Source organism: Theobroma cacao, chromosome 3, assembly GCF_053813885.1.
Source record: "Theobroma cacao isolate CCN51 chromosome 3, ASM5381388v1, whole genome shotgun sequence".
In the NCBI taxonomy this organism is placed as follows: Eukaryota; Viridiplantae; Streptophyta; class Magnoliopsida; order Malvales; family Malvaceae; genus Theobroma; species Theobroma cacao.
The window spans coordinates 1,185,758-1,199,309 of record NC_142641.1 but is presented as its reverse complement, the minus strand read 5'-3'; the positions used below and the strand labels follow the sequence as shown (position 1 = coordinate 1,199,309).

Sequence of the window (13,552 nt, the reverse complement as noted above, 5' to 3'; positions counted from 1 at the left end):
CCTAAGATAATAATTTGATCATGGAGTGAAATTTTTTGACCAAGATTAACTATTTGGAGTATAATTTAATGATAGGAAGTGAAAAAGTTTAATTCTGGTGATTTTTGGAGTGTAGAGGCAAAATCGTAATTTTACCATCCGCGGACAAAATTTGGGATTTTAAGAGAATTTAGATCAAATTTGACAAATTGGAGAATGGTATGAGAATAAGGGATGAAAAATATGTCTATGGGCAATTTTTCAGTTTTTGGGGCAAAAATGTAATTTTTGACTTTTACGGGGGCAAAAGTGTAAATTTTAAAAAATTACTCCACCGAGACTTTGGATGAGTCTGAGAATTTTATCTAAGCTATGAATATATGAGACAAGTGTATGGTGAAAATTTGGAAACAAATGGATGAAATTTTAAAAATGGGCCAATGGGAAAGTGACATGTGGCATTTTTTTAATGAAATAATATTATTTTAATGAAAAGTCAGCCATTTAAACCCAAATTTTAAGTGCTGGCCGGCCATAAAGAAGAACAAGAGAGGAAATAGAGAGGAAAGGAAGAAAAAAAGAAAAAACCAAAGAGAAACAAGAAAATTCAAAGGGAAATTCGCGGTTTTCGACCGTTTACGCGTCTAACGGTAAGATTTTTCAATTTTAGCTTGATTTCTACCTTTCCTATGCCTTTATTTCCATTTAGCATGCTTGAGGAGAGAGATCAAAAAGTGATATCAAGGGCTGGACGAAATTCTAGGAGAGAAATTGAAATTTTTAGGTTTTGATTTTTAGTTAAATTGATAGTTTTAGTTAGTTAAATGTGTTTAGAAATTAAATTGGGCAAGAAATCAGTAAATTTTCACAATACCCACTCTTGGCTGGATGCTCAATGCTGTACAATGATGATGAATTGATTTTATTCTAAGGAAAATGAAGAGAAAATGATGAAAAACGATTAAACGTGATAGAAAAACAAAGTAGAAAATTAACCGACTTAATGTCCCATTTTTGGCCGAATTTTCCAAGGAAGGGAGTGAGCTGATTTTGTTGTTTTTAGAAGGTTATTGGCTGATATTTAATGGTTAGAAATGTTGGAGAGAGAATGGGATGATTTAGAGCTAAAATGGAGCGCGTTAGTAATTTATCGGGCAAAGTGCCAAAAATAGGTTAATATCGCGTTTAAGCCGTTTTAGGCTATTGCATTTCATACCATGCATTAGTATAGGATTTAAGTTAATTATATAGTGATTTAGCATCAATGTGATGAATTGTGTAAATTTTTGTAATGTGCCTAGGAGGAGAGCCTTCCGGAAAAGGCAAAAAAGTCATACCCGACGAGTAGTGATCGGGGCGCTTAGAAAGCTTTTAGTTTGTACAAACGGTGAGTAAATTTATTATTATTGTAAATTATCTAGAGTTTATTTTAAATGCCATTTATGTATTTTATGAAATGAGAACGAGATTAAAACTGGATTTTTGATGTTTTAGGAATAAATGTGACAAATAAAAATATATTGTATTGATTATGAAATTGAGTAATTGGAGGCTACAAATTGACTTGAAAAATATATACTTTCCTAGGAATGGCTTATGAGAAATGAGTATATGTGGCTATATTTTGTGAATGCATTGGGAAATTTATGTAAGTTGTTTTACTATGCAGGCTGGATAAATAAATAAAAGCCACGTTATACTATCGAAATTTTATTAAAATTGGTGGGTTAGTCACTGCAGTGACGGGTTTTCGTGGACTGCCTATTAGAGGGGCATGGTAAACCCAGTTATATAGTTTCTCCGGTTGTAGAGGCGAGGAGGGTAACTCCTGGGGTAGTATTAGAGCTCACTTCACGTCGAACCCCCACGTGAATGTGTAACTCGGCCAACGCCAAGGGACGGCTTGTTTTAAAAATAAAAATGTGTTTCACGTGTTAATATTTTAACACCCTTGGCGGACTCGGTTAGATATCTCGGCCAAGGTATCCCCGAGGATTAGTTTTGGCTTGAGCCTTATTTTAATAAAAGACATAAGCCTTAACAACTATTTTGGTAAATTACAAATATTTTATGGTTTAAGAAATAAATTGAAAACATTATGAAATGTGTTAATTTGTTGTTTAAACTTGCCTCCATTTTACTCGCCTTTAGATATTTATGATAATGTCTGTTTACTCATTGGGATTGCAAAATCTCACCCAACTCTTTTCCACCCATTTCAGGTTCAATATAGACTGTAGATAGCTGATCTCATCGAGGACTACCATTGGATCTGCATTTTCCAAATCGTAGGTTCACAGTCCTCTTTACTTTTGTTTATTTGGGGGCCCTCTTGTTATTGTAAATTAAATTAAATATTTTGGCTTACTGTATTTCAGTATGTATAAATTTATTTAGCTTTTACGCTATAAAATTTATTCACGTATAACTCTATAAATATTGTTTTATAAGAAAATAGAATATTTTCCTTAATATTTCTTTTATTTTTTTATTTTATTCAAATAACCGTAATTTCGTTTTAAATGAAGATTTTAGACTTTTAAACTCATTTCGAATATGAATTATGTGTTTTGTACTTGTATATTACGTTTTAGCCAGTTTCGAAATTTTTGAGAAAAAAATGACCAAAATACCCCTGTGTGGCAAAAATTTTATTTTGATTGTTTTTGATCTAAGATAGTGTATATTCTCTAAAAACTCGATATTTAACAACGATTGCTCACAGGAAAGGAAAGAAACTGATATGTAAGCCTTGCGGGGTTCCGGTTGGCATTCCGGATAATGAGTGTCAATCAGGGACGTCGCGGCGATTGTCATGGGCCTGAGGGAGGTTTCGGGTCGTGACATATAAAATAATTCAAAACGAAAGATTGAAAGAAGCAATTCTGTAATTTCGTAAAACATCAATATTTTTTTTTTAAAATTAGAACATCAATAGTTAGAAGCAAACATTTCTTTGTTCAAGTTCTCTAGTTGTTGGCGTAACAAGCATGCATCTCTCCTACGTAATCAATTTGAATTTTGGTAAATAAAATTATTTGTATTTCACCAAAATACCAATGACATTGCCGATGGTCTTTGGCTCATTTTCCACTGAAGGAATCATGGTAAGATCGATGGAATAAGTGATAGCACCAATGAAACTTAAAAAAATTAGTAACATTACACTTTATCGGTGAATCGTCGATAATTTCATCGAAAAATTATAGACAGAATTGGTCGATGAATTTAATCGTATATCTACCAGACAGAAGATCGACAAATTGGACTCTTTACCAACCAAATTTGTTGACAAAATATTCTGTTGGTGAATTATTGACAGATTTTTCCTATCTCAATGGAATGACCTTTACCAATCAGGGTATTTTCGATTGAATACCGACAAAACTTTCCATTGACATTCCATCAATAATTTAACTTGGCAAATGGATTTTCAAACTTTATCAATATTGATGCCCCACTTAAGATTCTTTTCACGCACTGATCACCTTTAGCCAAGTGATCACACATTTTAGTGAAAAAGTGAAAGGCCTCCACTTATTTTTTAAGATCAATTAGTATTTGTTTACTAAAACCATTTGCAAATTGCAGATAATAAAAAAATTTGACACTACACACATCTACCTGTCACTTCTAAACTATTATTATTGTCCCCTTCACCCCCTTTCTTTTCTTTTCTCTGAAATTGTTTTTACTACTTTTATGCTTGATTTTTGCTTCTTTTTTTTTATTTTTTTTATAGCGGCAAGCACTCCGAGTTTTGATACGTGCAACTTTTGAGTGGCTCTAATTGGAGTGCGGGAGTAGACGAAATTGCAATTATAATAATTGCAATTTCTGCTATGCCTACCGGCCATCGCCATTAGCTTGGTTAGGACTGAAGAACTGAGAAAGAAGACTCGTTTTACTTATCCCGGTAAGTTGAGTATTTTTATAACTTCATTATAGGAAATTCCACATATATATACTTATTATTAGGTGCAAATTAGCTAGCTTGGGAATCAAATTTAATTTTCGTTTTTCTTTTTTGTTTTGACAGATGGAAGTCAATAATTTTTGTTCGAGCGCAATTGTTGCTCAAGTTCTTAACGGAAAAGATAATTATGAAAACTGGAAAGCTTGCGTAAAAAACTATTTGTGGGCTCGAGATCTATGGGACGTCGTGGAACAAACCTCAGAACCTCCTCAACAGGAAGATAAGGCTGAATTCAAGGCTTGGAGTAAGAGGAATGTGGCTGCTTTGCATGCTATTCAAATTTCATGTGATGCGATCATGCTTTCTCATATTAGAAACATGACTACGGCTAAAGATGCTTGGAACACGTTGGCCCAAATGTGCCAATTGCCTATGAAAGAAGAGTCACCAGGTCTCTCTCTAGATCTCTTCATTTTTCTTAACTATTATAGTGAGTCCCTAACATATGACATGCTTATTAAACAAATTAAATAATGATAAAGATGAATTAACTATATCATGTTAAAATTATGATATAACAATACGATTAACTTGTTTAAACATAATTAGTAGATTAATTTATATATTTTAAATATTAATATATAAATAAATTTAAAATTAGTTAAATGTATACGTTGAGTTGTGTGAATTAACTTATTCAAACACATCATAATTGGTCATATATGGATTATATGAGTCAAAGCATACTAGACAAGAAAATTAATTTTCATATTATAAATATGTTGGAGTCATTATACAAAATCTAAACTTGTTCAACCTAATAAATTACCAGTTTTTAGCATACTACTTTATTAACAGCATTGTGCGGTGGCAGTGGCCAGATTTATTGATCGCACTCATATGTTGGAGCTCCTCAAGGCTGTTAAGGAACATGCTTTGGAATCCACAAAGAGTGTTTTGACGTCCCACACGCATTTAGCCAATGCCGTAATTGGCGACTCCAGTTTCACGACCTTTCATTTCGCAATCTTCGATGGTCAATTGGATATGATTGACGAATTTCTAAGCACAATGTCAGAGGAACACCTCAAAATGCTAGATCGCCAGGGTCGCACAGTTCTTCACCATGCCGCCGTGACTGAAAACACCAAGATTGCCCAAAGCTTGATCAGAAAGAGCAGGGAATTACTTACTTTTTTGGATAACAGAGGATATATTCCACTTAATGCTGCATGTTTGGGAGGCCATAAAGATATGACTCACTATCTATATAACATGACTACACGAGAAGTTCTACTCTCACCAGAAAATGAATGTCAGGCAGCATTGTTTGTCTGTCAATGTATTAATAACAAATGGTTTGGTAAGAGTGACATATATCGGTTGTAAACACTAAAACAATTCTTTCTTTAATACATCTTGTCACGGGGTATAATTTTTTCTATATCATTCCTTCATCAGATGTTGCCTTGGATCTGCTTCGTCGTCGTCCAGAGTTAGTATTTGCTAAAAGCAGAAGTCGAAGGAATGCTGTTTCAGTATTATCGTGTCAACCTTCTGCATTCCCTAGCGGCAGTGGGTTCTCATTTTGGCAACGCTGGATCTACTCTTGTTAGTATCACTTCTCTCTCTCATCAAATTAAATTTCAATTCAATGTCTCTAACAATTAAGGTAATCTTTTTACAAATTATATTTCACAAAAAATTAATAAATAAGTAAAAATTATTATTTATTCTTTTCTTTTCCCATCCCATAATTTTAATTCTAGAAAGAAGTAACTATAATTATTCATATAGTTTTCTTATTCATACTGATCAATATGTCAATATAAATAAAAATAAAAAAAATTACAAGTTTCAACTAATTAAATGTACAAATTAAAGAAAAAAAATGAAAAAAAACTAAACACAAAAAAAAGGAGAATGTAAAAAATGGTTAAAGAATAAATAAGTTTGCACTTAAAAAAATAGTTGTGTATGTATAATACATTATAATATAATTTAATAACAATATGTCATTGTTATTGTAGGTTTAAAGGTAAAAGGACCCAAGCCTTTGTCTAGTGAAGACGATGTTCATATAAATATTTACGAACCACAAGATCAAAAGAAAAAGAAAAATTTCATGACGCAAGGTATTTTCTACTTCATGACTTTGAATAACAACACACTTCATTCCTTGACAACATTTGGTTTTCTGATAATAAAGAAATTCTTCTGTTATTGTAGGAATCAAGCAAATATATGATTTAAAGGCGACCCATATCTATGCCCATGAGCTTCTGCTTTTGATGTCCAAGACGATAGCTGCTTCTGATGTTGCACAATTTGATCAAAGTTCAGTGCATCAAGCAATGCTCAACGCTGCTCAGCGGGGGGTGACGGAGTTTATTGTCGAAGTCATCAAACCTAATATAGACTTATTGATGGTTTTGGACGAGGAGCGAAGAAACATATTCCAAATTGCAGTTGCACATCGACAAGAAAAAGTGTTTAGCCTCATATATGGGCTTGATGCTATCATGTATCCTTTAATTGCTTACACTGATAGGGACTACAATAATATGTTACATTTGGCAGGCCAACTATCACCCCAATCTCAGGTTAAGCTTCAACAAATCTCAGGTGCAGCTCTGCAAATGCAAAGAGAACTACAGTGGTTCAAGGTCAGCATCTCTCTCTCTTTTATAATTCTTGAACTTTGTCTTTGAAGAATAGTCAAATCTCTGAGTAAATTGCACCATCAGTTTGTGTTCATTTCTATTTATATCTTAAATAATTTGATTATTTTATATGTAATTTCTTGAATTTGTTTCAAATATATCTATCTATTAACATGTCTTAAAATAATAATAATAATAGAACACATCAGAAATAAATTTGTTTCATTTCTATTATCTCTTGAAACTAAATAGACATACACATCAGAAATAAATTTTGAATAAATTCAAAAAATCATAAATAAAAATAGAACACACACAGAAATTCCGAGTCTCTTAATTAACACCAATACATTGAAGCTTGCACTTTCGAAATTCTCCAATGCACACAGAAATTCGGATTTGCTCAAAATTAGTTCTTATCTTGTGCTAAAAAAATTGCCGTTTTGCATCTTTCTCGCTTTCATTTCTTTCTATACTTGTCCGATTGATTACTTCAACTGTTGGCTGCTTTTCTTTGCTTTTCTTTGAATTAAAAGAAGAAAAACAACATATTAATAGAATAATATTTGAAAATATAAATGAAAAACAAACCCAATAACCCTTTTTTTTTTTTTGCTGATATTGAATGAAATACTTATATTTCACTTGTGAGTTTTGACGCTATTTAATATGTATGCAACAAAAAACTTTACAGACACTTGTTGGGGTAAAATGATAAATAATTACTAAAAATGTTACAAAAATTAGTGAAAATAATACTTCAATGATTTTTAAAAATGTGCTTTTAAAATCTGACTTTATCTATCTATTTAATTTTATTTTTAGTAAGAAATAATAAAAGAATAAAAAATGGAATATTGAAAATAGAACTTATAATAAAAATTATTACATTTTTCTTTGTTTTTTTCTCTTCCTCTCAATTTTCATATCTCCTTCAACCTAGTGCACACAATCGATTTGGCTTTTTCGGCAACGGTGGAGCTAGCTAAGGCCAAATCTGAGAGCCATGTCGCACTCCTCTTTTTATCTTTTAGGTTCCGTTTAGTAAGGATGAAAATTTTTTCTGAAAATTTTTTTTATCACTGGCTTCTTAATTCCCATTTAGGCTACGTAGAAGTATGTAGAGAAACCCAAAAGAGAGTCTCAACAAAAACATTTGACAGGATACCTCACCTATTTAGCTTCTTACTTAAATATTTGGTATTCATTTTATAGTCAAATTATCAATTTATGTATTAAATATTAATTTTAATCTGGCCTAGATTTGGATAAAACAAAATTAACAAAATTAGGAGGTACCTTATCTATCAACATCTCTAGCTAACACATTATATGGTCAAGTTCTAGGACTGTAGAGGGAAAAAATTGAAATTATTATATGAAATTGACCATCTTATTAAAATTTTTTAAAATTTATTACAAATTATTTAACTACATGTCTCTGTATAATCTGTTTCATGTATTACTAATTGATAATCTAAAAATTATTTTCTAAAATTTTTTTATCACTGGCTTCTTATTTCCTATTTAGGCTATGTAGAAGTATGTAGAAAAACCCAAAAGTGAGTCTCAACAAAAACATTTGACAGGATACCTCACCTATTTAGCTTCTTACTTAAATATTTGATATTCATTTTATAGTCAAATTATCAATTTATGTATTAAATATTAATTTTAATCTGGCCTAGATTTGGATAAAACAAAATTAACAAAATTAGGAGGTACCTTATCTATCAACATCTCTAGCTAACACATTATATGGTCAAGTTCTAGGACTGTAGAGGGAAAAAAATTGAAATTATTATATGAAATTGACCATCTTATTAAAATTTTCTAAAATTTATTACAAATTATTTAACTACATGTCTCTGTATAATCTGTTGCATGTATTACTAATTGATAATCTAAAAATTATTTTCTAAAATTTTTTTATCACTGGCTTCTTATTTCCTATTTAGGCTATGTAGAAGTATGTAGAAAAACCCAAAAGTGAGTCTCAACAAAAACATTTGACAGGATACCTCACCTATTTAGCTTCTTACTTAAATATTTGATATTCATTTTATAGTCAAATTATCAATTTGACACATAAAAAAATTTACAATTAAGTACTCTAACCTTCATTCTATTTAACAGATCACACCTTAACTAACTGTATTAATTGAAAATGTGATGTGCCTTGAACAGTGAATGACAAACCTACTTTTAAACTTGGAAAATTTTAATTGCTTCTTTGTTTCAAATTTATTTCTTTTACCAAGCTTTTTAAATCTTAAAGCTCATTTTTTTTGGAGTTATTTTCAAATAAAAAACTTATGTTATCTTGTTGGCACAATGTTTCTTAGAAACCTTCCAAGGAGTATTACATCAATTTTATTGAGTGATATTATGGGAATTACATTCTCACGTGTTATTTTAACATGAACGTACTTTATTATTTTCTTCTAACAAAAAATTACCAAAATTTTGGAAGAAATAATTTTCATTTAATGTTTGAGTTCAAAAAATAAATATTAGCAGAATAAAATTCTTCGACTTTCTTTTAGCTTGATAATGAAAATATGTCTTCACTTACATTTTTGTCAAAATTTGATTTCTTAAGAAAAAAAATGTTAGAGGTCCAAAACATATCTCCAAACAAAAGCTTTAGGCAAGTAAAGCACTTTGAAAATTTTATTTCTCAAAACCAATTTTTCTTTGAATATCAATTTGGGTTTCCTCTTGGTTCATTTTGTATTAAAATTAGTACATATGATTCGTTTGTAACTAAAGTTCCCTTTGGTTGATTTTTTTATTTTATTTTTTTGCTTTTTTTTAAAATGACTAGAGAAAAAAAAAGTAAAAAATAAAAATAAATAAAAAATCCAAGGCAAATAATAAAAAGCAAAAATTAACCGTATTTATCAAACAAAGCCTAAACTAATGAGTTTATGTATTAAATATTAATTTTAATCTAGCCTAGATTTGGATAAAACAAAATTAACAAAATTAGGAGGTACCTTATCTATCAACATCTCTAGCTAACACATTATATGGTCAAGTTCTAGGACTGTAGAGGGAAAAAATTGAAATGATTATATGAAATTGACTGTTTTATTAAAAGTTTTTACAATTTATTACAAATTATTTAACTATCTGTCTTTGTATAATCTGTTGCATGTATTAGCTCCAATACGTGAATCGAAGTTCATGATACAATGGAGTCATAATAGTTAAAGTTTATTGAAAAATTTTAAAATGAAATGACTAAATTTAAGTTGTTACCATATAAATTGCCTAATGTTTTCATAATTTTTAATTTTATTTATGATCTAAATGCTCAATTTTTTTCATTCACGATCTGTTGAATTTGTTTCAAACTATGTTAACATATCATTAAAATATGAAAAATATGGACAAAATTTGGCATGTGACACTTATATGAACATACATGTAACAAATTTTGTCCATATACTTCTATCGGCAAGTTGATAAATAGATATATTTGAAACAAATTCTAAAGGTTATGAATAAAAAAAATTACATTTTTTAGATTATGAAAGAAATGAAATGTCGTGAAAAAGTCATGAACGAATGAATTATAGAATTTACTCAAGCATGTAATGTTCGGTGAAGAAATATACACTAAAACGAAAAAAACCTGAGAAATCTTTTGACTTTAATTTATAACTATTTTCTTTTCATTAAAGCCAAATTATGCTATAATCTTTCTCAATCCCAAAAGGATAAAAAATGTCATCTAAGTTTTATTGGTTGTATGAATTATGAACACAGGAGGTGGAAGGCATTATACCACCTATGCTTAAACAACATACAAACAAAGAAGGAGAAACTCCTTATGAAGCATTTGATCGAAGCCATGCGAATTTGGTGAAAGAAGGGGAGAAATGGATGAAGGATATAGCGCAAACCTCTACAATTGTTGGCACTCTTATCATCACCATTATGTTTGCTGCTCTTTTTACTGTTCCTGGAGGTCCTGATCAGGATACTGGTGTTCCCTTACTCTTAACAAAAAAACTTTTTAAGATATTCATAATATCGGATTCTATTTCTCTCTTTGCTTCGACCACTTCGGTGTTGATATTTGTTGGCATCCTCACATCGCGATATACAGCACCTGATTTCCTCAAATCCTTGCCCAACAAATTGATCATCGGACTTTCCTCGCTCTTCATTTCTATTGTAGCAATGATGGTATCTTTCTCCTCAACTGTCATTATCATGGTAAAGGGCCAATTAGAGATTGTTATTCCGATCGTTTTGCTGGCTGGCATACCAATCGGTCTCTTTGTGTGGTTGCAGTTTCCACTTCTTGTGAAGATTTTTATCTCAACTTATGGACCAGGGATCTTTGATAGGAAAATGAAGCAATGGCTCTAGTTAATTATAGGTATATTTATGTTTTCCAAAAGGAGGGGTCGAATTGTAATTGTGTTGAAAATGGAAGATTGATTTGCAATACGGCGTGTAACTTCTTTCTTGTGTTTCTACCTTTTGCGTGTAACTCTTCTCTCGTGTTTCTGCCTTCAGCGTGTAATACATGTGTTTCCTTTTATTGTGCTATTTTATTCCTTCTGTTTAGCATGTGCCGCGAGCATTTTTAAGTGAAGCTCGCGGCATGTGCCGCGAGCATTTTTAAGTGAAGCTCGCGGCAAATGCCGCGAGCTCTTTTTAACAAAGCTCGCAGCAAGCGTTGCGAGTTCCTTAAATATTATATATATTTTTAAAATGTTATATATATATAAATTTTTTAAAAAAGTTTTACTTATTTATTATATATATTTATTTATATTGCATATATAAAAATAATAATAATAATAATAAATTTATAATTTTGATAAGTTTTATTATTTTACTTTGTGGTTGTGATTTTTTTTTTTTTATACATAACAAATAAGTAAAAAAATATTATGTATGTATACTTATCTCTTTTTTTTTTTTGATTATGTTTGTAGGCTTCTTTTCCATCTTCCCTTATGCCTAGGATGCGTCTCCCTTCGAAGATCCATTATGGTGAGCCTGGGAGAGCTGCAACAAAGAGAAAGACCACTGCACATAAAAGGAAAAATAATGATTCTGAATTAGTTGCTCCTAAGAAAATTAAGGTAGGAAAGAGTGGTGAAGTTCCTCCTGTTCCTGAAAACTGGGAAGATGAAATTATTAGAGAACGAGGAGAAGATCGTTTTTGGGAAGAAGTTCGTGCCAGACAAGTTGACGAACATCCCTCTGAGTCTGTTGGATATGATTGGAATCGTTTATGCTCAGAAGCACCTCCTCATAGAAGAAGTGGTATTCCAGGACCATCTATTCTGAAATTCAGGTTTGAATGTGGTGAGTTTCCCCTTTCTGCTACTAAGTTAGGGTCCAATTCTCAATTTGTTCATGGTTGGGATGAATGGGTAACTAAGGTATTGAAGAATCCTTCTTATGTTAAACTTCTCTCTTCTACTAGGATACTTGATGCTATACGTATCACTTCTAAGCTCAATATTCGTACAGAAAAAAGGATAGATGTGTGGCGTGCTATTCTTGCGAGGTGGAGCACGTTTCTCATACTATGATTACTGCATGGGGGGAATTTACCTTCACTCTAGAAGATGTATGTGTTCTCTTGGAACTTCCTTGTATAGGAAAGGATGATTTTCACTCTATTAAGCTTTCTGAAGAAGAGGTATGTACTCGAGACTTTTTCTTTGATCTACTTAAGAGTCTGAGTAAAACTTCGAAGGTTGCACGATTTTCCAATTGGATAGGGGTTTTTTATAAAAAGTTCAATGCTAAAGGAATTGAGATTGATTCTCCTGAGTACCCAGACCATAAGTATGAGCTAGTAGCTTTAATAATTTTTTGGTTGGCACGGCACGTACTCCCAAGGTGTCCAAATGATGGTATCTCCTCAGCAGTTGTTCCTTTAGCAATAAAAATTGTTAAGGGAATACACTTTCCTCTTGCTCCACTGTATTTAGGATCCCTATATAAGAGATTAGACTTATACCAACTCAAAATTATTGAGTCAGCTGGGCGTTACAAGGTTTTGACTTATGTGGATGTTTCCTTCATTCATATGTGCTTGTGGGAAAGGTTTGGTACTTGCGCTCCCATGCCTAATGCATATCCTTTTGCATCTTTTTCTGTGAATAACCTTTTATCCAGAAACAACTATAGAGCTTGGGCATGGCATGATCGACTACAAAGGGGTAATGTTCTTGAAGTGATGGATGTTACAAAAGAATTCAATCCCAGACCTTATGTGCAGCCTATAAATGGATTTGGTGATCCTGCAATTTATTATGACCTTCATCCTCTACAGTCCGGAAGAATGAGCTCACGAGGTATTAACTTTTGTATATGGGTTCATAGTTCCCATTTGCCTTCTATGATTGAGAGTTCTAGTTCTGGTGGAGATAGAAACTTTCGTTCTGTTGAAGTGTATTCTCCTTATAGAGTGGCACGTCAATTTGGATTTGATCAACCAACTCCACCTGACTCTTCTTCTCCTATCAGCTTTTCTTCTTGCGTTTCTTCATTTCTCATGACAGGACTTTCACTCCATTCAGATAAACTTAAGAGTTGTACTATCCCAGCTTTTGATAGAGTTGGTATCCATACTTCTGGATGGTTTGCTTATTGGGGAGAATGTCTTGGAGAATGGAGATCTTTTACTGTGCCCTTAACTAATCCCACAGCTCGTCTCTACACTCTTCATGTAAGTAACAATGATGTATCCTTGCGCTTGATTCCTCTTAGAAAGAAGAAATGCATGACTGAAGAAGAATATACTGCAGTTCCTTCTCCTATTCGTCAAACAAAAGATAAGCATGCCTATCGAAAAGTAAGTTAATTTTTTTTTCTATATATATATATTTTATTTCCTCATTTTCATCAATTTTTTTTTTTAGGGAGAATCAACTACAAGAGGAGAACTCAATTCAATTGAAGAGGAAGAAACTTCTGAAGTAGAGACTGAAGAAGAATCATGTGACTCTAAACG

At 31.8% G+C, this 13,552-nt stretch overlaps 1 protein-coding gene across 1 annotated transcript; it reads left to right on the top strand.

The window, feature by feature from the left end:
• Positions 1-3,793: 3,793 nt before the first annotated feature.
• LOC18603946 (uncharacterized) lies at positions 3,794-11,124 on the top strand. Its single transcript, XM_088804229.1, has 7 exons — positions 3,794-3,895; positions 4,019-4,346; positions 4,770-5,258; positions 5,357-5,506; positions 5,926-6,030; positions 6,125-6,561; positions 10,333-11,124. The coding sequence occupies exons 2-7, from the start codon at positions 4,019-4,021 to the stop codon at positions 10,939-10,941; spliced, it is 2,118 nt and encodes a 705-aa protein (XP_088660355.1). The 5' UTR covers positions 3,794-3,895; the 3' UTR covers positions 10,942-11,124.
• Positions 11,125-13,552: the final 2,428 nt, after the last annotated feature.

Bases quoted from the DNA above. Each gene is read 5' to 3' on its own strand.
- LOC18603946 (XM_088804229.1), top strand. From the start codon at position 4,019: ATGGAAGTCAATAATTTTTGTTCGAGCGCAATTGTTGCTCAAGTTCTT. The intron at 4,347-4,769 runs GTCTCTCTCTAG...GTGCGGTGGCAG, and splicing joins TATGAAAGAAGAGTCACCAG to TGGCCAGATTTATTGATCGC. The intron at 5,507-5,925 runs GTTAGTATCACT...TTGTTATTGTAG, and splicing joins GCAACGCTGGATCTACTCTT to GTTTAAAGGTAAAAGGACCC.